Raw genomic sequence first — 27,550 nt, 5'->3', positions numbered from 1 at the left:
TCACAGGCTGAACAAGTTGCCCTGCCTGAAGAAGGACAGCCAGAAGGCCCGTCCTCAGATCACTAATAATGACCCGCAGCGGTCGGACCAGAGAGCCCAATTCTCGGGCTCCCACCCATCCACTTCTTCAGCTGCTCAGCGAGCCACACAGGTCCTGCCTGTGATGAAATCTTCTCCAGCTCCAAAGGAGCCCAGGAAGAAAGTGCAGCTTCCATCACTGGGGCTGCCTGATTTGGCCAAGAAAGGAACTGTGAAGACCCCTCCGAAGGGTGCTCAGATGGAGGTCAAGCATGGCCAGAAGGAGCCTCCTTCCCTCCCAAGAGGGCCTGAGTGGGAAAAGGGTCGGAGCAGCAGCCTTGACCAGGGGAGAAAACGCTCCCAAGATGCCATCCTATCTTTATATCCAGGTATCTATGCTACAGGGCTGGGCTACTTCTGGAACCAACCTTCTCCTATCACATCAGCCCATCCCACCCTATCAACCAATCAATCAATCCATCCATCCATCCATCCATCCATCTATCAGAACAGAGCCAGAAGGGACCTTGAAGGTCTTCAAGTCCAACCTCCTGCTCAAGCGGGAGTCCCTACACCATAACAGACAAGTGACTGTCCAGTCTCTTCTCAAAAGCCTCCAGTGATGAAGCACCCACAACTTCTGGTGGCAGGCTGTTCTACTGGTTGGCTGTCCTCACTGTTAGGAAGTTTCTCCTTAATTCCAAGTTTCTTCTCTCCCTTGATTAGTTTCCATCCATTGCTCCTTTTTCTGCCTTCAGGTGCTTTGGAAAATATGTGGACCCCGTCCTCTTTGTTCCAGCCGCTCAAATACTGGAAGACTCCTCTCATGTCTCTCTCTCTCTCTCTCTCTCTCTCTCTCTCTCTCTCTCTCTCTCTCACACACACACACACACACACACACACACACACACACACACACGCACACCGCCCTTCTTTCCTCTACATGAGCGAAACTCAAATCCTGCCACTGTCCTTCATCAGGCAGGGAAGAAATGGCGGAGACCCTCTCAGCTCTTGAGAGTTGCGCCCCTTCCTGGATCGGGATGCTTTGTGCACAGTCACTTGTGCCCTCGTCCTTTCTCGTTTGGACTACTATAACGCTCTCTACATGGGGCTGCCCTTGAAGAGCACCCGGAAGCTTCAACTGGTCCAGAATGCGGCTCCGCGGATTATCATGGGGGCACCTAGGTGCTCCCATATTACACCCCTTTTAGGCAGACTGCACTGGTTGCCGCTTGTCTTACAGGTGCGATTCAAGGTACTAATTATGACCTTTAAAGCGCTCCATGGCTTAGGCTCAGGATACCTAGAGACCACCTACTGCCACCGGTAGCCTCCCACCGTCCATTGCGATCCCACAGAGTTGGCCTCCTCAGGGTGCCATCAGCCAGAGTGTCGGCTAGTGACCTCCAGGAGGAGAGTCTTCTCTGTGGAGCGCCTTTCCTCTGGAATGAGCTGCCCCCGGAGCTTCGTATAATCCCCGACCTCCAGTTCTTCTGACGCGCCCTAAAAAGTTGGCTTTTCCAGCAAGCCAACCTCTCCTGAACAAAACAAGATAAATTATTGATCACTGTTAATTTTAATTCGATTTTTTTTTAAAAAAATGTCATTGTCAATTTTAATTGGGTTTGGGATATTCTATTTAAAATTGTTTTAACTTTGGTATTATGTGTTTCTTTTAATGTTGTACGCCGCCCTGAGTCCTTGGGAGAAGGGCGGCATATAAATCTAATAAACCTAAACCTAAACCTGAACCTCTTCCCTTCAAGAAGGCTCCTCCTGCCCAATTGCCCCTCGATCTCATCTTGTGTCTCCTTCCCAGAACTCTCGGATGAACATTTCCAATATTTATGGGCAAGAAAGCGGTGGTTCAAATGCAGACAGAAGAAAGAAATATTGGACTCGATGGAGGAGGCAGAAATTTTGGATACCATCTTGGAACATCTTCATCCTCTCCAGGTAAGCAGGGGTCACTGGGGTCCCGGAAGTCCTTTGTGGAGAGATTGCGGAAGCCACTGCTGCCACGATGGAGATAACTGACCCCCAAAGTAGACAAAGGTGGTTCTGGAGAAGTGGCTGTACGATGGGGCCCTTGGTGGGAGGAGCATGGAAGGACCATGGAATGATCGCCTCAACCATTTCAGACTTCTCCTGAACATCAGGACAATGCGATCCTTAGAGTCTGTCACCAGCCCTGGAACGCTCCCAATCCATGGAGAAAACCCAAAGAAGGTGGAGATTTTTGCATATCTGGGATCCCACCTCCAAGGCAAAGGTCTTCTGACCCAGGCTTCCTTAAAAAGCAAGAAGTAGAGTCTTGGTCACAACTGTGAATTCCTTTCATTGAGAGTCAGCCAGGCTTGGCAAACAGTCTTTCAGAGGAATATTTATCTACACGAACCTTATCTCGCTTGGAGAGCTGCCAGATAATCAGTTTCCAAACACAGGGCAAGGCAACACTTGGCACGGAGTCTCTTATAGTCACAAACAGAACTTCCCACTCTTGAAACAGCCAACCAACTGAATGCCTAAGCCCTCGTCTGAGCTTCCCTCAGTCCCCAGGACTGACCCATATTCTTCTCCAACCTTCTCATTGTCCCACCCTATTGCCAGCTCCACTGGAGTGCCACAACAAAAGGGAACATTAATGGAAAGGTGCAAGCAAGGATGAGTGCAGTCTGGATGCATTGGCAAGAACTCACTGATGTGTTACTGGACACACAGATGCCAACCCGTCTTGAATCTAAGATCTACAAGAGAACCATCCTCCTGTTGCACTGTATGGCCCTGAATGCTGGGCAGCAACAGGAGGGAGCAAAGTCTCTCTCCATGCCATGGAAATGCAAATGATCCCTTGGATATCGGGCACCTCCCTTTCTGACCACATCACACATGACACCATTTGACCACATTTTGGTGTGGCACCAATTACAGAGAAGATGAGAGAAGTCTGACTCTGCTGATAAGGACACGTCCCGAGAGCAGCACCTTCCACTGTGGCCAAGGCTGCCAACCAACTAGAAGTCAGTGACTGGTGACCTTGTGGGCATCCAAAATAAGGATGGCAAGAGGCCATCAACAAAAATACGGAAGCTGCAGGCCTTCTCCCAGGTGATGCAGGTGACGGAGCTAAGTGGCCCTCAATGATCCAAAACTGGACCCTGCACCTGTGGGAATACGCTAGGAAGAAGAAGATGGGGCCCTTGGTGCTCCCTGGACTTGGTTCTTTAGTTACACAGATTTCATGACGCAACTACATCATCAGTGCTGGTGAGTGTGATGTTTGCTCCCTGCTTATTTGGGGCAAGCTACTGTGTATAAACAGAGAGCAAACTTCACTCCCCTCTAGTTCTGATTATGTTTTCTAGTTGGGCCATGAAATATCTGCAAGAAAACCCTTCTTCTCCTCCACTCTGAAAACCTTGTACTCCCTTGTACTACTGACAATGTTCCCTATGTGAGGGATGCCCGAATTAATCATGAGCCTCAACCCAACCTTCAAAAGAAATCCAGTTATTTATTAGGAGCTTCATATCCATCCCATCCAAATGGAGCCAACTCTGACCTCACTTTTTTGCGTGCTAGCTCTGACCCTGTTTCCCCCTCCCCCAAGGTGGGTCATCAGTCGACGAAGCAATTTCACAGGTTGTAGATGTTGATAAATCAAGGACTACCAACCTCTGGAGACTGGTTGCTTCCTGGCCATTCCAATCGGAGGAAAAAAATCCAGACACTTCATCTCACCATTTGTGGCAGAGCTTTTCCTTCTGTTCCTCTCAAAAGCTCTCTTGGCTCCAGCTGATGCAATCCGGATGGTCCTTCTTAGGGGCTTCGTGTCTGTCCCAGCTAGAAAAGTCGAATCAATGATCCGATGCACCCTGAGGCAGAAGGGAGACCAACCCTCCCCTTGGAAACACAGAAAAACCTCTTCCTTCCTCTGCTCCTTCACTTCCTCACAACTTCTTTTTTGTTGTCCTTGTTGTCGTTGTTGTCAAAGCAGATTCCTGCAGACCACAAAGTCACCAGGGGGAAAATGAGTGGATGGCAGCCCATCAGCCAGAAGCTTTCAAGGCAACAAAGCACTTCCTACTTCTTGTCTAAAGAGAAGGTAAATATGCTGAGCTTTTCCCCTTTTAGGGCGCCAGTTGTCTTAGACAAAGGTCAGAAGAGGACAACTTGCTTATCTCCATCAATTTTTATCTCTTTTCCTCTTCTGTGCTTTGAAATCTAGGGTAGAGTTCCAATCCATCCATCTCCCCTTTCCATATTCCGCTCTTGCCATTGCCAACCCCGCTCACTTTGTTGTCAGTATCCACAGTTTTCTTATCTCTTTGCTCATTTTGTCCTTCCATCTTTCAAATTCTGTCCTTCACTTTCTTCATTTGCTAAACATCCTCAGTTTCTCCATCAGATTTTTCTGTTTTGTATTCCATATTCTCCAATCTCTTCAATTCTCTCTGTCACAACTAATAGATTTTGAATTTCAAACATAATCATTTGCAATATTACAGTTTCTTTTTTTCTGCTGGGCCATTCTTTCAATTTTTCAGATACTGCCACTGTAGGGTTCAAGGCTATTTTAATAAACTTCAAACAGGTTCATTTATTATCTTTATAGATATATTAGTTTGATAATATGATATTTTATATAAACAATATATGGAGATTATGAGAGGAGGTTTAAAAGCTTTATCTAGAATATGTTATAAAGATGTATTGCGATTGGATGATTTTAGGATGATTTAATGGAATATTATCATATAATCCTATTCTAGATTTTGAATATTATATATAAAAGGACGTAAAAACAATTATAGTCAAATTAATGTTGAGATATAATAATTGCAATATACATGAATATAGGTGAATTTAAAATATGTGATTTGATATGAAAAGCAGGTGATGACTATGGAAGAGATGCATGGAAGTACCGTAACCAACTGACACACTTTCTACAATTTGTAATGGAAGATGGCTTTTTTATTTTTATTTTTGTGTTTGTTTGTCCTTGTTCAGAAACAAATAAAAATTGTTTAAAAAAAGAGGACAAATTCCTGTAGCCAACTCTACACTGCCCACTAGTCACGGCCAACTGGCTGTGGGTTAATTCAACAATTCAAATGTTTTCCAATAATGTTAAAAGTCATTTTAACGTTTGTCGTTTCATTTTGTCTCTCCTTTGGCATCCTTTCTTTGATGCTTATGCATCCTTTCTTTGATGCTTCGATATTAGACAGACAAATGAATATTAGAATTACAGACTTGGAAGGGGGCCTTGGAGATCTTCTAGTCCAACCCCTTGCTCAAGCAGAAAACCCTTTACCATTTCAGGCAAATGGTTGTCCAATCTCAACTTAAAAGCCTCAAGTGATGCAGCACCTACAACCTCTGGAGGCAAACTGTTCTACTGGTTAATTGTTCTCACTGTTAGAAAGTTCCTCCTTAGTTCTAGGTTGGTTCTCTCCTTGATTAGTCACAGACTAACATAATAAGAGAGTTGGAAGGGACCTCGGAGGTCTTCTAGTCCAACTTTCTGCTCAAGGAGGAAACCCTATACCCTTTAAGGCAAATGTTGTCCAATCTCTTCTTAAAAATCTCTAGTGAAGAAGCACCCACAACTTCTGGAGGCAAACTGTTCCAGTCATTAATTGTCTTCATTGTTAGGAAGTTCCTCCTTAGTTCTCCTTGATTAGTCACAGAATTACATAATAAGGGAGTTGGAAGGGACCTCGGAGATCTTCTACTAAGATCTTCCACTAAGAAGTTTCTACTTAGTTCTAGGTTGGTTCTCTCCTTGATAAGTTTCCATCCGTTGCTTCTCGTCCTGACTTCTGGTCCCTTGGAGAATAGGTTGACTCCCACTTCTTTGCGGCCACCCTGAGATATTGGAACACTGCTATTAGTGCAACTCTTGTTCCCTACTGAGTGGGCCATGGCGGGTAAGCCATGCTTAGTTGGAAATGGCCCTGTGCTTGACCACACTTGCTCCTTTTCTGATCATCCTTTGTCCTGTTCTTCCTTTTCCTGGATGATGGGTGGAGCTCCCTCAGACTCACAAACTCTTTTTCCAACCTTCAGATAAACCTGTACAAATATTATGGCTTCAAATTGAGGAATACCAAGCAGAAGGACCTTGTAAAAGATCACCTCAAGAAGCTTCTGGCAATCTCACTTGAAGACGAGACAGACAGAGAGGTGAGTGGGAGTGGGCTTCCTGTGGGGGCTGAGACCTGCAACTTTGTGGGGTCCTTGGTGCTCTCTGAGCTTGGTTACAAGAAATGTAAACCTTTTGCGACCCAACTCATTTCATCAGTTCTAGAAGGGAACAGGATTTGAAGAGGGGAGGTGAAGGGAGGAGAAGAGAATAGGAGAGGAGAAGGAGTGGGCGGAGGAAGGAGGAGGGGAGGAGAGGAAGAAAAGGAAGGAGGGGAGGAGGAGGAGAACTGTGGGGTTTTTGGAGTAGGAGGAAGAAGTCTGTGGGGTCCTTGGTGCTCTGTGTGCTTGATTGCTTTCTTGCAGACATTTTATTACCCAGTTAGGTAATTTCATCAGTGGTAGAAGGGCCTGGGGCTTGCAAAGAGGAGGAGGAGGAGGAGGAGGAGGAGGAGGAGGAGGAGGAGGAGGAGGAGGAAGAGGATGATTAAAAAAAGAAAATGCAAATATCCTAATTCACAAGCATTGCTTTGCCTAGGGAATCTCGGAGAGCATCCACCTAGCTGCACACCATCATCTTCCCGAAATTCTCTTGGTTCTCAGGGAGGTCGGTAACATCGCACAGCCCAAGAGACCATCTCTCTTGGAAGACTCCCATGAGGTAAGACAAGGGATGGGGTTCCAAGGTCCAAAACTCAGTAGAGAAGAAGGCTGGGGGATTCTGGGAAGGAAAGTCCTAGATGTTTAGAAGGATGGATGCTCCAGGCGATCTGGTCTCTTCAGGCTAGTCATAGATCTCAAAGACCTGAGACCAGCGCTGAGATTGTAGGTGGGGCTGGAAATTCTCCACCTCCATCTCCTGGAGGACCATTTTATAAGTCTAGAGAAGATCATGAATTGTCCAACAAACGTCTCAAGTAGACTCAAAGGTGCTTTTTCAAAGGGCTTGGACTTTGTTTGTCCTTGAAGACATTTCGCTTCTCATGCAGGAAGCTTCTTCTGTTTTGACCAAAGTCAGAACTGAAGAAGCCTCTTGGATGAGAAGCGAAACCTCTTCAAGGAAAAAAAGAAGTCCAATTGCCTTTGGAAAAAGCCCCTTTGGGACAACCATGACCTGGATGACTAAGAATCTCCATCTGTTTCCATCCATGGCTTCTTGTCTTGTCTTCTGGTGCTTTGGAAGAGAGTTTGACCCCCTCGTTTTTGTCCTGGCAGGACCCACAATATGTGTCTGACAGAAGGATTAGGACAACATTAATCCTCTGCTATGGACAAGCAGCCCAGGGAGCCTCCCCTGAAGACCTGGGTGATTTCATCCAACCCATCGTGTCCGAAATGCTTGTCCAGTACTCCACTATGAACAAGGTAGGCTGGTTTCCACTGGAATTTCTCTGGATTTCAGTTGATGGTGAAAAAATATAAGAAACGTCTGTAAAAACCAACCAAGCTCAGGGAGCACCAAGGGCTCCACAGTTCAACCCTGAGCTACAAATATCCCCTTTTGGTGAACAAGGACAACCTGACTGCAGTTCTTAGAGGTTGCTGGGGAGAATCTAGTTTAAAACAAGTGACCTCCAGCTCCCAGTTATGCCTCCCATTCAGATCTGCTTCCTGTTCCAATTGCCCTGGAGATGATGAAATGCTAGGGGTTTCTTTATCTATGGTCATATCACATTCATTACACTCAAGGCAGCGCATTATCCTCTTTCTTCCTTTTCACACAACCACAACAACCCTGTGATGTGTGTTGGATTGAAAGAGAAGAACTGGGCCAGATGTGGACTCACCCAGCTGGCTCTCATGCTGAAGGTGGGACTAGAACTCACAGTCTCCTGGTGATTGGCTCAGACAGTTGACTTTCATGGCTATAGTGGGACTAGAACTCTCCATCTCTTGGTGATTGGCCCAAAGTCTTTCAGCTGCCTCTCATGCCTAAGGCGGGACTAGAACTCTCCATCTCTTGGTGATTGGCCCTAAGTCTTTCAGCTGCCTCTCAGGCCTAAGGCGGGACTAGAACTCTCCATCTCTTGGTGATTGGCCCTAAGTCTCTCAGCTGCCTCTCATGCCTAAGGCGGGACTAGAATCCAGAATGTCCAGGGGGTATTTTGATTGGGAGCCCCCCGGAGTTCAAGAAAAAACTGTCAGCTATGTAAAGGTTGAAATAAATAGATGCACCCTCTTCCCTCTGGTGTCTTCTCACCTCACCCTCTTCCCATTTGGGTTTCCCAGGACGAAGGCCTGAAGAAAGCCTTCATGAGGTCCATCATCATGGTCACCAAAGCGGCTGCCCTCAGCAGGAGGCAAGACCTCCATCTGCCCCAGAAACAGGAATTGGTCACCAAGATCATCGTAAGTGGGGACGGGGGGCAGGTGCTCCTGGCGCATTTAAGTTTGAAAGAGAATTTGAACTGAATTTAGTTCTAATCAATTGGGCCCCAAACGATTCTGTTGCTAAGTGGGACAGCTGTTAACTGAATTCTGCCCCATTGTATGACTTCTCTTTCCACCGTTGTTAGCTGAATCACTGCCGTTAAATTAGTCACACGGTTGTTAAGTGAATTTGGCAACTCCTTTGTTTTTATTATTAGTATTTATTTTTATATCCATAGACAGACAGACAGACAGACAGACAGACTGACTGACTGACTGACTGACAGAAAAATAGATGATGATGATGATGATGATAGATAGATAGATAGATGATAGATAGATAGATAGATAGATAGATAGATAGATAGATAGATAGATAGATAGATAGAGTTCTGACCCCCTCCTCCATCCAGTAACGAATGCCAAGACAAATTTAAATGGAATGTACTTTATTAGCAAGATACCAAAACCTCGGTGGCTGAAAGCCAAGCATAACAACAGATAAGGACCTTGGCAGCAACTCAGACAAGCCTCGGCAGCAATCCAGCCTGCCAATCTAGTTACAAAAGTTCTCCAACTTTTAATCAATGCGTTAACTTCTGCAAGAGGGTCGTGTGTACAAGCAGTCCTTTTTATAGTCCGGAGAGGAGCCTATAGTCTGGAGAGGAGTGCAATTACCTCCTGTAACTGCGCAACTGTTCCTGGCGCCTAGTAGCTCTTCAGTGCCAAGCATCCAGGAACAACTCACTGCTGACCTCAGGCTTACTCTCCCTTGTTTCCTCCCCACTGGTCCAAGGCTCAGGCGCCTGGTGGCCAATCAGCTTCTCTATGCCCTGCTTGGAGTTGGAACCCTGTCCAGGGTCCTCCACATCCTCCAGAGCCGACTCATCGGGCCCCTCGCTGTCAGAGTCTGGTGGCAGCTCCAACGGCTCCTGCTGGGTCACAACAGATAGATAGATAGATAGATAGATAGATAGATAGATAGATAGATAGATAGATAGATAGATAGATAGATAGATAGATAGATAGATAGATAGATAGATAGATAGATAGATAGATAGATAGATATGGATGGTGAGCGAGAGAGAAAGAGAGAGAGACAGACAGATAGACAAATATTTAATATATAAAGTAGAATGAAAAATAGAAATGGGAAATTAGGGGAAGAAAAAAAATGCATTGAAACTTTCTAGAAGAAACTACACAGCCAATGTCCAGAATGGCAGAGGGTGGAAGTGTATAACATTAAGAGCGGTGGATTTAATTCCCAGAATTCTCTGGCCTTTAGGGGTCCTGAGAGTTGAAGTTCACAGGTTGTAGTGAAGCCCTAGTTACACATCCCTGACTTAAACCATGGTCAGGAGACACTGCAAACTGCCATCAATGCAGGCTGGTTCCCAAGCGACCAAAATATGATCCTATGATCCCTGAGGAAGAAGAGCCTCTCAAAACTTCAAATCTGGGTCATAAGTAGTCCTTGGGTGTTAGAATTAGAAGAACAAAGTTGGAAGAGACCTTGGAGGTCCTCTAGTCCAGCCAGGAAACCCTATACCACTTCAGACAAATGGCTATTTGGAAATGAAAATTTCCCCTTAGTTCTAAGAGGGATCCTGCAGAGATCCGTCATAATTTTAAATGGTGGCTAAGTGACCAGTTGTAAGTTGAGGACTTCCCATGTCAACCAGGAAAGGCGTAGAGATGGGAATAGTGCCAGCTGGATGGTGGCCACATCTCAGGAGCTTTCTTACACGTCTTTCCTTCTCCTTTCAGGAAGTCATTGAAGATGAGCCCCTGATACCCTTGTCTGTCACAATTCTCCATCAAGCCATCGTCACCATCACCTGCATGAGGTATGTACCTGCACCACCCTCATCTTTCCCCCAGCTGAGGAGGAACTTGGAGTTGCACCAAGTGATGGGATTTCCGTGGAAAGTCCCCGTGCTCTAGAGCATGGGGGGTGGGTCAAACTCCATTTCATTGAGGAACACATCAGGGTTCTGGTGGGTGGGTGGATTGATGGTTCGATGGATGGAGAGAGAGAGGGAGGGAGGGGGAGGGAAGGATAGATAGATAGATAGATCCAGGAGAGCAGGAGTTCAAACTCCATTTCATTGATTTGCTGGAAGAAATGTCCTTCTGGTTTCGGCTCCAAGTGAGGAATAAGACATTGGAGACATGGAGGCTGCTTGGAAAGATGGTTTTAATGGTGGACAGGAGCACATGGCTTGAGTCCTGAACAGAAAAGGTGATAACGTGCTTCAATGTTGGTGGAGAAGAAGAGAAGGGCTGAGGGAGGGGCTTGCTAGGCTTTTTATAACCTGTTCAGTCCCACCTCTGTTTCCTGTTCCTGTGTAACAAATGTATTCTGATTGGTTGTCAGACTCCCATGGGGCCATGCAGGGGCACCTCTCTAGGCTGCGTTTTGAATCCAGATTTGGTTGAGTTCTCAGATGCCATTGGGTGAATTGGGTAAAGGGCCAGTATCATCATGCCTTAATCCCATCACTTGGAGCTGAAGGGGAGGATTCTTTATTATGTAAAGGGAGTAGCTTGGTCATCTTAATGGCCCATTGATAAAGGGGGTGGGGGCAGGAAGCTGCAGGGAGCTATTCTCTCTTCCTTTTCACATCCAGGGAAATATTCTGACTTTTCAATATTTCCTAGGATATTTCATTTTTCTGGGAGAGGGCGGGGTGATAACTTTCCATAGGAGGACACATCAGGGCTGTGGTGGGTGGGTGGGTGGAAGGATGGATGGATGGATGGATGGATGGATGGATGGATGGATGGAGAGGGATGGATGGATGGATGGATGGATGGATGGATGGATGGATGGATGGATAGATAGATAGATAGATAGATAGATAGATAGATAGATAGATAGATAGATAGAAGATTCTTTACACTGAGAACAATCAATCAGTGGAAGGGTTTGCTTCCAGATGTTGTGTGCTCTCCATCACTCGAGGTTTTCAGAAAAAGAGAGGACAAGCATCTGACTGGGATGGTTTAAGGACCATTAAGCAAGAGTTGGAGTAGAAGACATCCAAGGTCCCTTTTAGCCCCCTGAGTCTAGGATCTCCTCACACCTCCCTCCTCTTTTCTTGTCTTTAATCAGCCGTATGAAGCCCTCCTTGAACTCTGAGGTGAGGTCTGAAGTGGTCAACCAAAGCATCCGGAAGGTGTTTTCATTGCCAGCTCTCAAAGTAGCCACAATGAAAACAGATAGCCAACCCCCATCATCTCACTCTCAGGTGAGCAGTCCAGATGGAGCAAAGCAATAGGGGATCCACCTGGAAACAAGGATGCAGTGAACAGGATTCCTGATCTCCTCAACAGCCCTGGATCCATCCCTCGAGCCAAAGGTCCCCTTGGCTTGTCCCTTCCTCTTTGGTCTTGAAAGTCTGCTTCCCCTTCTCGTTCTACGTTTCTGGATCCCAGGAGTCCCTATTTTGAAGCCCTAAACATTTCCAGGGGTTTTTCCTCCCCATCATTTCTCTCTTCCTCCACTTCTCTTTTATCTTCTGGTTGAAGGATCTTCTCAAGATCAATTCCCATCTCCTCCCTTTGCCCCACAACAAAAGAAGGGCCATGGTGGGGCAGAGCAACCATGGTCTGCAGGCACTAGCTATGATTCCTAGCAGAGGTGGGTTCCTACCAGTTTGCACCAGTTCGGTAGAACTGGTTCGTCAAATCCACTGAAACGTTTAGAAGAGGTTCCACCATTGGACCCAGAAAGCAGGCCACACCTACAGAAGAGGTTCCAAAAAATTTTGAAATCCAACACTGACACACACACACACACACACACACAGAAAGAGAAAGAAAGGAAGAAATAAATAAAGAAAAAAAGAAAGAAAAAGTGAGAGAGATGAAAGAAAAAAGGAAAAGGGGACAGAGAGACAAAAGGAAGGAGAGAGAGAAAGAGAGAGAGAGAGAGAGAGAGAGAGAGAAAACACCTGGTCAGCAAGCTACTTCCACCAGGTCACATGGCTGGCAAGCCACTCCCACAAAGGAGGCCACACCCACAGAGTAGGTTCGAAAAATTTTTGAAACCCACCACTGATTCCTAGGTAGTCTCAGATAACCCTCAGAATTCACATGCTTAGCAACCGAATCAGATTTATGATAGTCGGAGTATTATAGGGTCACATGACACCCCTACTGTGACCTTCTGACTAGTAAATAGGGAAGTTGGATTCACTTAACAACTGTGTGACCAACTTAACAACCAAAGTGATACATTTAACCCCTGTGGCAAGAAAGTTCATAAAATGGGGGCAAAATTCACTAATGTCTCACTTAGCAATGGAAATTTTGGTCTCAATTGTGGTCGTAAGATGAGGACTGCTTGTATTTGAATCTCCCAGAACTGTTAAGGAAGAAAAAACGGCCCTGCAAGGTCAGCCACTCCATTTACTGCAGACCTCTGGACTTCAACTCCCAGAATTCCATGGCTGGCTCAGGAAGGTTGGGAGCTGCAGTGCCCCAGTCATAAAGGGGACATCACCTCTGGATTTCTGCCTCTTTCAGGAGCCGTTCCTTCCTTAACGCCCCTCATTCCTTCTGACATTTTCTCCTTTTTTTTAGGATTTCTATCATCAAATAGCCACTGCCTGCAACAACATGCTGACCGGATTGCTGTCTGAAGCTCCCAATTTGGATGCCCTGCAGGAGATCCTGATGGTAAAGAGAGATCTTTCTTGGGGTGGGTCGCCCGGTCAGCCAGATGTTCAGGCTGGATTTGGCCCTTCTGTCCCCCTGTGGAGTCTGTGGCTCTTCCAACTGGGAATGACCCATTCCTCCTTTCCTCCCTCTCCTTCGTTTCCCCTGGCAGCACACAAATCCCTGGATCGATTCTCCCAAGAGCCACGAGAGATGGAGGGCCCTCAAGGCCATCAAGCACCTCTTCAAGTTCGTTTTAGAAAATGTCAATTTCGATGTAAGTCTCCCTTTGGGATGAGAAGCAAAATGTTTTCAAAGAAAGGAAACCCCCCAAGAAAGTCCAGCTGCCTTTTGGGAAAAGCACCTTTGGGATGTGACCAGGAGGATACAAGGAGTCCTGCTTGAGCAGAGGATTGGAGGAGAAGACCTCCACGGTTCCTTCCAGCCACTGCGGTTCTGTCATGCTGTGATACTGAGATTCTGTAATTCTCAGGTTCTGTGATTCAAAGATTCTGAAATTCTGAAATTCTCAGGTTCTGTGATTCAAAGATTCTGAGATTCTAAAATTCTCAGGTTCTGTGATTCAAAGATTCTGAGATTCTGTAATTCTCAGGTTCTGTGATTCAAAGATTCTTATATTCAAATATTTGATAATTCTATGATTCTATCATTCTGTGTATCTAAGATTCTGTGGTTCTGTGGTTCTTATTCCCTGATTTCAGCCGGCTGAAAGCTTCATGAGCCCCCTCCCCTTCTCTCTCCTCTTTCCCCTCCTTTCCCCTTCCTTTCTTTAGACCACAGGTGACTTTTCTTTGCTGGGACAACTGGTGGCTTTGCTGGCCCTGCACATTGGCGACAGCAGACCAGAAATTGGCCGGATATCCGCAGAGGTTGCCTACCACCTGCACCACCTCCTCATGAGCAAAATGGGTGAGAACTTTGGACTCCAAGGGTTGACTTGCTGCAAGAAGACCAGGGATGCTCCCTGCCCAGGAGAGCATTGGGTGGCACAGTCTGTGGCTTAGCCAAGAAACGTTGGGTCGTTGGGCTTGGCAGAGATGCCTGGAATTGGCAGTTGATATTGGCATTTTTCAGGGCCAGGGGTCCTTTTAAGAAGGCGATTCTCACGTTGTGAGTCAGCTAGGGAGGAGGAAGAGGAGGGGGGAGAGAGAAGGAACGATGAAGAGAGGGGCAGGGAGCAAGGAGGGGGAGGAGAGGGAGAAAGGAAGACAGGGAGGAGAAGGAGGAGGAAGAGGAGCAGCAAGTGGAGGAGGAGATGAGAAGGGAGGGAAGAGAGAGGAAGAGAGGGAGAGGAAGATGAGGAAGGGGAGGAGGAGGAGGGAGTGGGGGAGGAAATCAAGAGGGAAGGGAAGAGGAGGTAATGAGAAAGTAGCGAAGAGAGAGGGAAAAGAGTTAGAGGAGGAGGAAGAGGAGGAGAAGGACAGCGGGGTCCTTGGTGCTCTCTGAGCTTGGTGGTTTTCTTCTTGACATTTCATGACCCAACTAGGTAACGTCATCAGTACTTGAAGGGAGGGATCTTTTCTCTGTGCTTCCATAAGTATTGATGGTCATCCCCCCTGATGACGTTCCCTAGTTGGGCAATGAAACACCTGCAAGGAAACCCCCCCAGGTCAGAGAGCACCAGGGACCCCTCAGGTCGACCCTGAGCTCCAGATCTTCTCTTCTCTTGCTATGATTAAAATGACCATCAGACGAAGGAAGTTCCCAGGTTCCGAAGGCCAAAATCTGACCTTGCGGTTTCTTCCCCTCCCTCCCAAGCAAAAGAAATGGACAAGAAACAGAAGAACATTGTACATTTGCAGAGGGAGGAATTCCTTGTTTCGGGCTCTGGGATCTTCCACAACAACATCTCCAAAATGGCGAAGGTATGTTTTGGATCAGCCTTTGGCCTGGCTTCCTTTTCCTCCTCCTCCTGACCCGGAGAGCCTCAAAGGAGTCAATCTCACAGTGGGGATGGCATTCTCCCAAGATTGGGCTTTGGGTACCCCTCCCCCCAATGCCTAGGAGGAAGAAAGGGTAGCTGCCATGTTGGCTTCTTTGACTCCATCCGAATCCCACCTGATGGAGGACATGGAATAAGGCTGCATCTCTACACGATGTGCTGTCCCCCAATCTGGGTCAAAGTCTCAAGAGAAGGGCGTCAAAGCTCAAGGCATCTCTGCATGGTCTCCTTTCCTTCTCTCCGATAGGCTTTTGGGAAGCATCTCAGCCCATTGCAGCTAACGCAGCTGCTCTTGGAAACCCTGGGGGCTTTGACACACGTGGACATCTCACACTCTGCGGGGCTGCTCCTCAACGCCATCCTATTGGAGTTTGGTGATGAGGAGGAAATGAAGGAAGTAAGGACATTGCAGGGTTTGGAGCAAAAGGGATGTAGGAGATTTTGTAGAAAACAAAGATGAGAATGGCTGAGACCTTTTTGGCTCAGTGATGACACTTCTTCTGGTTTTAAGAAGGCTAAGGCTGGATAGGAGGCCACTGAGCGATCCTAGGGCTGTTGAGAAAGTTGTCCAAACCTCCCAGAAGAAGGTAAGGGCAAAACAAAGGAGCCATTTTTTTCATGAAAAATAACATTTGGTGAGCCAATGTGGCAGTGGTGAAGGCTCCAGATGTTTTTATGGCTTTGTCAGCCGCCTTGAGTCGTCATGTGCGAATAGGCGGCAATATAAATCTCCTAAAATATACCAATAAATAAAATATCACAGGCAGCTGGACAAATCAGGAGTTTTTTAAAAAAAACGTAGGGCAAACTTTGACATTGTGGGGGCCAATTTATTTTCCCCAATGAGTGGAAGTTATCATCCCTACTGCATCTCCAATGGAGACCAACACTGAATCTCATCCTCCAATCTCTCTTTTGCCATAGCTACCCATGATCTTGAAGGAGATCTACCAGCGTCTCCCGAATATTACCCACCCAGCAACCAAAGCCCTCGCCCTCAAGGCCGTATGTCACTTGGCCTCCAAGAGGGTCAACCAAGTTGTGGACATATTGCTGGAATCCTCCGTTGGCTGTGATGGGTAAGAAGAACTTCAAGGAGATGGGCATCCTGTTGTCTTGGATTCCTCAGAGTCTCTCAATCCTTTACAATGGGGTGAATCCCTGTTGTCTTTGAAGCCCTATATGTCCTACGACCCGGGTATCTGCGAGACTGTCTTCTGCCACATACCTCCCTCAGACCAATAAGATCGCACAAGTGAACCTTCTCTGGGTGCCGTCAGCGGGACAATGCCAGCTGGTGGCGCCTAGGAGTAGGGCCTTTTCTGTTGCCGCTCCGGCCCTATGGCATGAGCTGCTCCCTGAGATCTGGGCCCTGCCCACTCTCATGGCCTTTCGCAAAGCCATTAAAACCTGGCTTTTCCGGCAGGCTTGGGGCTGTTGACCCCATGATTGAGGTCCAGCCCCCTCCTGATTGGGTGTTTGTTGAGTTTCCCTTTTTAACCTTGTTGTGCCCAATTGTTTTTAATAATTCTTTTTAATTTTTTTCATTTCTGTAAGCCGCCCGGAGTCCTTCGGGATTGGGCGGCATAGAAATTTAATAAATGAAATGAAATGAAATGAGCTCAGGTGGCGGAAGAGGGTGGAAGTTGGTTCTCTAAGCTTCTGCGTTGGTTTCCAAATGTTTTGTTACCAGGCAAGGTAACATCTTCAATGGAGTTTAAGGAACGCTAGTGCTGATGATCTTCTGCCTGTAAGGGCTTGGTGTGGTCAGTAGGTCTTGTGATGGAAAGGTCACATCAGGTGTGGGTTGTCTCAGGTCAGGGTCATATCAAGTGAGGGTCTTCTGATGGGTCTTCTGATGGACCAGGTGAGAGTCATATCAAGTGAGGGTCTTGTGATGGGGAGATCACCTCATATTGAGGGTTATGTCAGGTGAGGAACTTGTAATGGGTCTTCTGATGGACCAGGCGAGAGTCATATCAAGTGAGGGTCTTGTGATGGGGAGGTCACCACAAATTGAGGGTTATGCAGGTGGGGATCTTGTGATGGGTCTTGTGATGTGGAGGTCATGTCAGGTGTGGACCATATCAAGTGAGGATCTTGTGATGGGTCTTCTGATGGACCAGGTGAGAGTCATATCAAGTGAGGGTCTTGTGATGTGGAGATTGAGGGTTATGTCAGGTGGGGATCTTGTGATGGGTCTTGTGATGTGGAAGTCATGTCAGGTGAGAGTCATATCAAGTGAGGGCCTTGTGATGGGGAGATCACCTCAGATTGAGGGTCATGTCAGGTGAGGATCTTCTGATGGGTCTTCTGATGGACCAGGTGAGGGTCATATCAAGGGAAGGTCTTGTGATGGAGAGGTCATGTCAGGTGTGGATCATATCAAGTGAGGGTCTTGTGATGGGGAGGTCACCTCAGATTGAGGGTCGTGTCAGGTGGGGATCTTGTAATGGGTCTTGTGATGGGGAGGTCAGTAAAGGTCGTGTCAGGTAAGGGTCTTGATGGATGTTTTGATGGGCCATGGGTGTGTCACAGATGAAGTCTTCTTGTGGGAGGTCACATCAGATGAGGGTCGAGATGGGAATGAACTTTGAAAGATATTTTATGACTTTTCTTGTCACATTCGTTAAATGAATCACTGCAGTTGTCAAGAGGGAAACATGGTCGTTAAGTGAATCTGACTATTCAATGTGCTTATTAGAAGGTCACAAAATGTGATCACTTGACTTTGGGATGGTCATAAATTTGAACCAGTTGTCCAGGAGTCTGAATTTTGGTCAGATGATCCTAAGGATGCTGGAAAGTGTGAAAACTGGGAATAAGTCACTTTTTTCAATGACGTTGTTTCTTTGAATGGCTCCTGGAGAAATGGTTGTAAGTCGAGAACTACCTGTGTATATATATTTTTCTGGCATGAGAGCCATTCATTTGGACTTCGGTTTTCCAATCCTTCCTTCTGTTTGGGGGTGGGGGGTCATCTCTCTGGCTGGCCGTCTCTTCCGAAATGGGGAAAGGATCTGATTCCCTCCCAATCGGTTTCTCCCCCTCCGCAGAAATGCCAGGGAGATTTGGGAGGCGCTGGCTGAAGACCCTTATGCCAATCTGAAGATCATGAAGCCCCTCATGAAAAGGCTGGAAGACCAAGACCCCAGCACCGATGCCCTCTCAAGGAGGAATAGCAAGTCCTTCATGCCCATTGCTGTAAGCCCTCCACTGGTGGCTCTCTTTCCCTTGGATCTAGAGGTGGGGAACACCTAAGGGAAGGGGAGAGGGAGGCAGTGGGAAAACTGCTGGGGCTAAAATTGGAGCGTCATTTGGCATAAGCCCCTCCTCCTTTTTAGGTGGAGGCAGATGTTTCTCTTCCTGGGCTCAATGAGAATGTATCTGTCGAACAAAACTCCTCATTGGCAACAGAAAGGGCATCTGGCCAGTAAACCCTCAGCTCCGTTCAGTTGGCCAGAGTCCACCCTGCAAGGGATTCTGGGGAAGAGGAAGAAGGTGATGAATCTAAGTAAACTGGGGAGCCCAAGGTGACTCTCCCTTCATTCCATTTCTAGGCCACCAATGCCCTCTCTTTCCTCCTGTCCCTCCCGAACGCTGCTGAGCTCCTCCCCAACAAATTCTCCAACCTGCTCCTCGCCCTGGTCACGCAGCTGTACTTCCTCCTGGGAGCCAGCAAGAGTGGATCCGGGAGGTCCAGCAGAGTCATGGACCGTTCAGAACAGATCAACCTCTTGAAGTAAGGAAATCTCCTGGGACCAATCTGGATCCAACTGGATATAACTGAAAGGGGAAGAAATAAAGGGAGGCTGATTTGCTATTGTGTTTTGTGGTTGTTGCACAAGCCGCCAAGTGAAAGCTGGAGCTCTCCTGAGGGCAGCGGGAGGCCGGTTGGGGTCAGGGGAAGCATGGCCTTTGCAGGGGGCATCAGCTGAAGCATTGGCACCGACTCTTCTCCCTTCCTTTGATTTAGCACGGCAGTGGAGGCGATCAAAAACCTCATCCTCTCTGCCGGATACAATGAGGAGTATGAAGATTTGACGACGCTGGGATGCTGGAAGATGCTCTTGAGCCCAGATAGTCTGTTTGAGGCCATTTTCCACCTGGTCCGGTAAGAACTTCAGAGTCCAAAGAACTTGGCCTTGAGTGGCAGTGGGTGAGAGAGGGAGGGGAGGGCTGAGGGAGAAGAGGAAGAAGAGGCAGAGAGAGAGAGAAAGTGAGGGAGAGGGGGAAGAGGGAGGGAAGGGGGAGGGAGAGAGAAAGAGAGGAAGAGGGAGGGTTAGATAGAGGAAAAGGAGAGAGGAAGGGAGAAAGAGAGTGAAAGAGAGAGGAAGGGTGGTCAGAAGGAGAGGACGAAGAAGAGGCACAGAGAGAAAGAGAAAGAAAGGGTGGTTGAGTGGGAGGAAATATAGAGAGAGGGAAGGGGAGATAGAGGAGAGGAAGGGGAGAGAGCGAAAGAGAGGGAGGCGGAGGGGGAGAGAGAGGGAGACAAAGAAAGGAGAGGGAGAGAGGAAGAGGAGGGAAGAAGAAAAAGACAGAGAAAGAGAGGGAGTGTCAGAGGGAGACAGAAGGAGAGAGAGAATGAGATGTAGAGGGAGGGACGGAAGGAGAGGGAGGAGGAGGGAGAGAAAGACAGAAAAAGAGAGGGAGGGTGAGAAATTCTGTAAATGGACTAATTCATTGAGTAATTCATTTATCCATAATTCAGATAATCATTTCTCTAGCTTGGTGATTTTCTCCTCACTCACCAGCAGATCTTATCTGATTTCTCCCTATTTGATCTTTAGGAAACTCTTTGCATACAATAAAGTGGAGATGAAGATGATGTTCAGACATGCCAACACCTACCTGCACCATCCCGACTTAAGGGAGAAGACAATTGGCATGGTGTTCTTCTCGGAGGTGAGGATGCACCACAACATTGTGGAACTCCAGGAAAGTTGTGCAGGATTCAGGGGGACTTTATGATTAGGAAGTTGAAGTTGTGGGGGCTCCATCACTGGAGGCTTTGAAGAAGAGACTGGACAGCTGTTTGTCTGACATAGTAGATGGTCTCCTGCTTGGTCAAGGGGTTGGACTAGAAGACTTCCAAGGTCTCCTCTTACTCTGTTAATCGATGGAATTGGAGAGAAGGAGGGAGGGAGGGAGGGAGGGAGGGAGGAAGATTCAATGACCCCAAATTCCGTTTCCTCTTTGCATTATAGACAGTTTTGTATTGCCATTCTGTAGTCTTCGACATAAGACCGTCATAGAACCTCCACTGGTCACTAAGTGATCGCAGAAACCCTCAAGCCAATGCCGTGGTCATAAACTTAGGATAAACCAGATATTTCAGTGATTTTCTTCTACAGGTTGTCCTTGACTTATGACCACAACTGAGCCACAACTGAGCGACTTATGACCACAACTGAGCCACAAATTTCTGTTGCTCAGTCCCTAAGCAGGTTTTGTCCCATTTTACCACTTCCTTTACCACAGTTGTTAAGTGAATTGCTGCCGTTGTTAAGTTAGTCACACGGTTAAGTGAATCTGGTTTCCCCATTGACTTGGCTTATCAGGCGGTCACAAAACGGATCACGTAACCTCAAAACACTGTGACCGTTAGCATGTGAAGCTGACATCACAAAGATACGATTTCTTCTCTCCCTCGTAACTTTCTCCAGTCCTTCCTTCCTTCCTTCCTTCCTTCCTTCCTTCCTTCCTTCCTTCCTTCCTTCCTCTCCCTCTCCTCACTTTCCCTCTCCTTTTCCCTCTTCCTCTACTCAATAATCAATTTTAAGGAGTATTAAGGGGTGATATAGTCTATATATCAACAGATTCATATATTATAAGAAAACAATAAAGGGGGGGGGATTAAAAAAACAACCACCCTACTCCTTAATCTTAATCTCTTGAGCTGTTTTGGAATAAAAATACCTTCCTCCAAGATCAGGAATCTGTTAAGCCACTCGCGACTCCTGCAGCTTCTCGCTTATTGCATGTGTTGAAGTTCTTTTAACCCAAACCAAAGATGCCTTTTAAAAAACAGGTTTACATCACATTCTTATGCATGCCAGTTCTGTGTGTGAGGTAATTTAAGGTGGTTCTGACAAGTGTCGTCGGCATCTTCATATTCGGTCGCATGGGCAGCAAGCCACTCCCATCTGGTCACATGGGCGGCAAGCCACTCCCACAAAGGAGGCCACACCCACAGAGTAGGTTCGAACAATTTTTGAAACCCACCACTGCTATGGTCGTGCCAAACCAACCTTCTCTTCAGTCTTCCCTACAGGAAATCTTCGGTTTACAAAAGTCTTTCCAGAAACCCCTCCGGATGCCAGATCCAGCTGCTCTTCATGGAGCTCTCCATTCAAGCAGCCATTCGTCCTGGCAGCTAGCCCCACACCCTCTGTTCTTTAATCTTTTTATTGATGGAATTTTTTTCAAACGCTTCTTACTTTTTAAACTGGACTGGATTTTTTCTTCTTCTACTACTTTCTTTCTTTTTCTTTTTTCAATTCTCTAGTGCATATTCTTTTTAAAAACTTTTCTTTTTCTCCTGAAGTTTGGAATATAAAGAGGGGAGTAAAAGTAGAAGAAAAGAAGTTACACTGCCACTTAGAGGCTTGGAGGCTTGGAAACATTGTTTTTCTTTTTTTTTCTTTGCACATTTGATTTACATTTCAAGGTCTCTGAGCTTCTTTATTGAAAATGATAGACAGATGAGCAGGGACGTGCAGTCACTAGAGGCAAGGGAGGCAGAGCCTCCCCAGTCTCCTGAGAGAAAGGAAAGAGTTTTAAATATTTTTGCTTCTCGCCGCTGCCGCGCTCTGCCGCCTCGCCCCTCACCTCCTCCGTCCCCGCTGACATTCTTGGGAGCAGGTCGGGTGGCTGGCTGGCTGGGATGAGAAGAGCGGTTTGTCTTTGTGCCGGCCAGCCGGCCGGCCAAGCAGGAAACAGGTCGGGTGGGGGTGAGTGCTGGCTGGCTGGGGAGGGACTCACCGCTCTTGCCTCACCAACGGTATCCTTCACCGCACGTCACTGCAGATGAGCATGGATTGTTTATACAGGTGCTCCTCCGGGGTACTATCAGTAAAAAGAAAGCCTTGAAAGATAGAAGAATTGCAGTGAACTTGTTTGGAACTTAATCAAAAAGCCTTGGATTCTATATAGTGGCAGTGTATACTATCTGGAGGAATGTTGCAACACGAAAAAGAAAAGAAAGAGAATGCAGAATATTGAACAAAGAACAGAAGAATTGAAGAAAAAGATGAACAAAGAGATAAGAAAATTGGTGATATTGACAGGAGATTGAGGTTGGAAAAGACAAGAGTGGAATATTGTTATGGGAGATTGATAGATCAGATTTCCAAAATATAGAAGAAAAAAGGAAAAAAATTGGGCAGCTCTAATGTTAGAAATTTTGGCAGAAGCATCGGTAATAACCAAAGTGAAGTTGATGCAAGGAACAGACGAGGGGTTTCAAGTCTTTACAAGATATGCAATGAAAAACAAGTTGCCAAGAGAAGTCCATATAAGATCTACCAAGAAAGCAATTAGAACACAAATACTACAAATGGCAAGAGATATAAGATTTCACAACTATTGGAAGGATACAGGATGATGTAATGAAGTGCTATAATAAAAACTAATTTAGTTAGAATATTACGCATAAAATGAATAATAGTTATAGTCAAATAAATGATTAATAATGAAATTCTATATAAATTGTAAGTGAGGACTATGGAGAGGATGCATGAAAGTTTTGTAACCACAGATCAATAATTTTATATAGAATACAATGTAAAGATGTAATATTACTGGATGGTTTTAGGATGATGTAATGAAATGTCATAATATAAATCTATTCTAAATTTAGAATATCTCACATAAAGAAGTAATAATAACTATAGCCAAATAAATGTTAAATAATTATAATAATTGTATACATATATATTAGATTGATAATATGAGATTCTATATAAATTGTAAGTGAAGACTATGGTGAGGAGGCACAGGAGTTTTGTGACCAATTGACATACTGTATGTGACTGGAGGGTGGTTTTATGTTATATGTTTATTTTGTTTGTTTAAAAATTAAAAAAAAGAAAAAAAGAAAAAAAAAGAAACACTGTGACCGTCATAAATACGGACCGTCAAGTACCCAATTTTTGATCAGGTGACTGTGATCAATGGTCATGAGTCTGAAAAATGGAGTTGTCCCTTTTATCAGTGCCATGGTGACTTTCCGCCATCACTATATGAGGACTGTCTTTTCTTTTCCTCTCCCCATAATGGCTGAATGTGGCATCTCTTCATAGAGGCTCTGAGGAAAGTTCTCTTCCTTTGCTTGGTTAATAATCCATCACTCCACTCTTCTTCCCCAGCTTCTCTCTCACCCGGAGCTTGGACACTTGTTCATCATGAAGGACATCCTCAGGGTCCTCCAAAAATGGATGGCTGAGCCATATCCCCTCATCCAAATATTTGCTGTTCGTGGTCTGGGGTATCTTCTCCAGCACCCCTTTGAGGTAAGAGATGGGGGGGTAGGAAGGGAGGGACTTTCAAGGGAGCAGCAGGTGTGACCTCACTCTCTAGGAATTCTACAAGGTTAGGAAGGGTAGAAGGAGGAGAAGAAGACAACCACCAGAAAGAGGATGCCCTCAGCTACAGTGGCCTCTCTTCTACAAAGATGGAGGCATCCCTGGAAGATCTGAAGGATCAATTTGGAGACAGATCCTCTTGGAGGACATCCAAAGCAGAACAAGAAGCAATGGATGGAAACCAATGAAGGAGAGAAGCAACCTAGAACTAAGGAGAAATTTCCTGACAATAAGGACAATTAACCAGTGGAACGACTTGCCTCCAGAAGTTGTGGGTGCTCCAATACTGGAGGCTTTCAAGAAGAGACTGGACAACCATTTGTCCAGAATAGTGTAGGGTCTCCTGCTTGAGCAGGGGGTTGGACTAGATGACCTCCAAGTTCCTTTTCAACCCTGTTATTCTATGTTCTGTGGGCTTCTCTGTGTTTGTCATTCCTAGACTCAGAGAACTCCAGTGACCATGTTTAATCGTTCCCTCTTTTCCCTCCTTCCTGCAGAATACGATGTTAGAGCCGGTGCTAGTCCCTGTGGTCAACTGTGCTTGTCACCCAGACAAGTCTGTAGCAAAAGAATCACTCCGGACGCTTCAGTTCCTTTTCCGGCATCTGAATGCTCAAACCTATGGATGGAAAGCTGTCAACCTTATTCCGGTCCTGGGGAATTATTTTGCTGATGTACGTCAACCAAATCACAACAAACTAATCCACCACCCCCTCTCTCTCTTCCTCTCCCACCCTCCCTCCCTTCTCTCTTTTTCTTCCACAAAGATCGCCTGGGTACCATCTGAAGAATTCTAATTTTATCAAAAAGTCTTAGAAATAGTTCAGCAACAACTGTGTTGTTCTCATCTAAAAGAGTGTGTGAGCTTGCAGATTATCATTGAGCCCTTCCAGAGAGCTGGAGAAGTGCCAGATGAGGTGGAAGAGAATGAAGGTTGCCACTCTCTTCAGCTTCACCAAACCACCATCAATCACCCTCCATATTTATTAAAAATCCCGATTGGTGTTGCTTGATCTCAGACACTTTAAGGTGTGTGGATTTCAACTCTGCTGGCCTGAGAAGGTTGAAGTCCCCACATCTGAAAGCTGCTCAGATTGGGAAACTCTGGTCTCCATCAGTATTTCTCCCTCTTGGCAACTTGGAGAGGTGAGGACTTCAATTCCCAGAATTCTCCAGCCAGCATACTGGAGTTGGAGTCCTCACATCTGAAAGCTGCAAAGATGGGAACCCCTCGATCACACCATAGAGGTTGGTCTGCAAGCCTTTTACACCCATGGCCAACCATTGGCATGGCCTTGTCTAGAGAAACAGTTGCCAGACTCCCCTTGCTTTGTCTCGTGAGTGGGAAACTGAGGCAGATCAGATGAAGAGGATGGGAGTTACGAAGGCTTTTATTGTAGGTTTAGTGGATCCCTCCCTGCCTTTCTCTTTAAGGAAACAAAGGAGAATCAAATGTGAGACGTTTTCTCGCCTGAAATTTCTGCTCTCAGATTTTGCTCAGCTGACTGTTAGAATTAGAATAAGAATAAGTTTATTTATAGGCCGCCCTTTTCCCTGAGGGGACTCAGGGCGGCTAACAACTTATATGGGAGGGATACATACAATAACATATAACATAACACATAATTAAAAGAATAAACAACATTCATTCAGCATTCGGGTGGGGGCGAATTATAATCTTTACCCCCAGGCCTGACGGGATAGCCAGCTCTTGAGGGCTGCGCGGAAGGTCTGAAGGGTGGTGAGGGTACGAATCTCCACAGGGAGATCGTTCCAAAGGGTCAGAGCTGCTACAGAAAAGGCTCTCCTCCGCGTAGTGGCCAGCCGGCACTGGCTGGCAGATGGCACTCGGAGGAGGCCTAATCTATGAGATCTAATAGGTCTCGAGGAGGTAATTGGCAGGAGGCGGTCTCTCAAGTGTGTGTTGCAGTTTGTTCTTCTAGGTTCTCACAACACCTCCCACTTCCTAAATGCTATTGGAGGGACTGACACATTTCTCTTCCTTGTAGGAGGACACCGAGTTGCGCAACACCTCCATCACCCTTTTTGGCCTGGTCTTAAAAGGGGTCAAGAGGGCAGAGGGGAATCTGACCAAATCCATCCTGCACAACCTGATTCCTCTCATAATCCAGTTGGCTAATAGTTGGACCCGAGAGGTGAGTTGAAGGGCGGGGTCAACTAAGTTCCTGCTCTCTTCATGCTCCCTTCTCCATGAGACCACGCTGTACCCCCATCTTTACTCAGAGCAATGTGGTTGCATCATGTGGACCCTCTGGAAAAGGCAAAGAAATTCTGCAAACCTGAAGTTGTGAGGTCCTTGGTGCTCTCTGAACCTGGTTGTTTTCTAGCAGGCCGTTCCGGACCCAACTAGGTGACAGCATCAGTAGGTTGGAGGGGAGGGTTTGATCTCTGCTTAATGCTGGATCATTTTGATGTGGGTGTAGGTTTTCTGTTGGGTCATTCTTGGATTAGGGGGTTGTTTTCTTCTTGATGGTTTCCCTGGTACCAATATAATATGATCAGGGTTGAATTGTGGGGAACTCTGGTCTTCGGGGGCCCCCTTGCCCTGCCATAGCTTCCTCCTGGGGTGGCTCATCTCCTTTCCCACCCCTGAGCAAGGAGGAGGCTGGGCTTTCTCTGCAGAAGATGGACAACCTCAGAACCGGCTCCTCTGACGCCTCCTTTCCTCCCTTGGCCCAGATCTCCAGGAACACCCTGATCTCCTGCATCTCCTTTATGAAGTGGGAGGAGGTTCCAGAGACTTTGTTTGACTACGAGATTTACACCAGTCTCCAGAGCATGTATTCCAGCATCTGCTCGGAGGTGGTAAGTAGGAGCCTAGCTGGTTCCTTTTCTTCCGGATTAGAGTATAATATATTTTCTTTTTCTCCTGCCTTTCTTCTTTAGATAAATCATTCAAGATGGTGGACGTCCCTAATGCTTCTCCTCCCCCTCCCCATCCTCTAATTTCCTTCCCAACAACCCTGGGAGGTGGGCTGCCCTGAGGGAGAGGGACTGGACCAAAGTCACCCAGCCAGCTTTCATGCCTAAGGGCAGGACTAGAACTCCCCAAGTCATCCAGGAGGCTTTCATGAGAAAGGTGGGACTAGAACTCACAGGCTCCTGATTTGTTTGCCTGATGCCTCAACCACTAGACTAAACTGGCTAGAGGGATTCTTCTTGGGTTGTTGCTCCCTTGGGAACACCAGAGGTTCCATGCCACCATGAGGACTATAAACCTTACTGATTTGTGCGTTTGAGGATCAGAAATGGTAGTTTGTGGAAAAGGGAAATTACGATGTAAAGAGGGCAAAACATAAATGCATTAATAAGATCAGAAGCCATTTCCTTATCATCTTTCTTTCCCTTTTCTTTTTCTATTTTTTTTTCACTATCTACTATTTTTCTTTATTTTCCTTTATGGTTTTTACTTGGATAAAACTGTCTTTAATAACATAAATGTGTTTGTGTGTGTATGTGTCTGTGTGTGTGTGTGTTTGTGTGTGTGTATAATATAATACAATATAAAACTGTATTATACTAATACTTACGATATACTATACTATATAATGTAATATATATTATATTGTATTGCATTGTATAATAGTCCAGTCTAGTCCAGTCCAGTCAAGTCTGTTAGGTAAGCTCCCCAGTTGCAAAACTTACAATAGCTCACGCTGATCACTATACGACACTTCTAACAGCCAGCTTCCAAACACTCAGATCAGATCAGCATCTAACAGTGATTCTGGCTCCATCTTATGGCCGCTTGAGGAAACAGCAACCAATCACATTT

At 46.2% G+C, this 27,550-nt stretch overlaps 1 protein-coding gene across 1 annotated transcript; it reads left to right on the top strand.

The window, feature by feature from the left end:
* The first annotated feature begins 1,923 nt into the window (after positions 1-1,923).
* On the top strand, positions 1,924-25,959 carry LOC148045382 (maestro heat-like repeat family member 5). The gene is made up of 21 exons (XM_087715100.1): positions 1,924-1,977; positions 4,019-4,126; positions 6,097-6,213; positions 6,710-6,832; positions 7,387-7,536; positions 8,401-8,520; positions 10,312-10,391; positions 11,660-11,795; positions 13,132-13,227; positions 13,379-13,483; positions 14,001-14,136; positions 14,986-15,092; positions 15,417-15,566; positions 16,094-16,248; positions 18,226-18,373; positions 18,730-18,911; positions 19,146-19,283; positions 19,960-20,074; positions 23,539-23,682; positions 24,252-24,428; positions 25,764-25,959. The coding sequence occupies exons 1-21, from the start codon at positions 1,924-1,926 to the stop codon at positions 25,917-25,919; spliced, it is 2,697 nt and encodes an 898-aa protein (XP_087571226.1). The 3' UTR covers positions 25,920-25,959.
* Positions 25,960-27,550: the final 1,591 nt, after the last annotated feature.

Source organism: Thamnophis sirtalis, unplaced genomic scaffold (assembly GCF_051295495.1).
Source record: "Thamnophis sirtalis isolate CommonGarterSnake01/CBP01778 unplaced genomic scaffold, rThaSir2_p1.2 scaffold_5, whole genome shotgun sequence".
Taxonomy (NCBI): domain Eukaryota; kingdom Metazoa; phylum Chordata; class Lepidosauria; order Squamata; family Natricidae; genus Thamnophis; species Thamnophis sirtalis.
The sequence above is the reverse complement of the archived record's forward strand: the minus strand, read 5'-3'. Positions and strand labels throughout refer to the sequence as shown.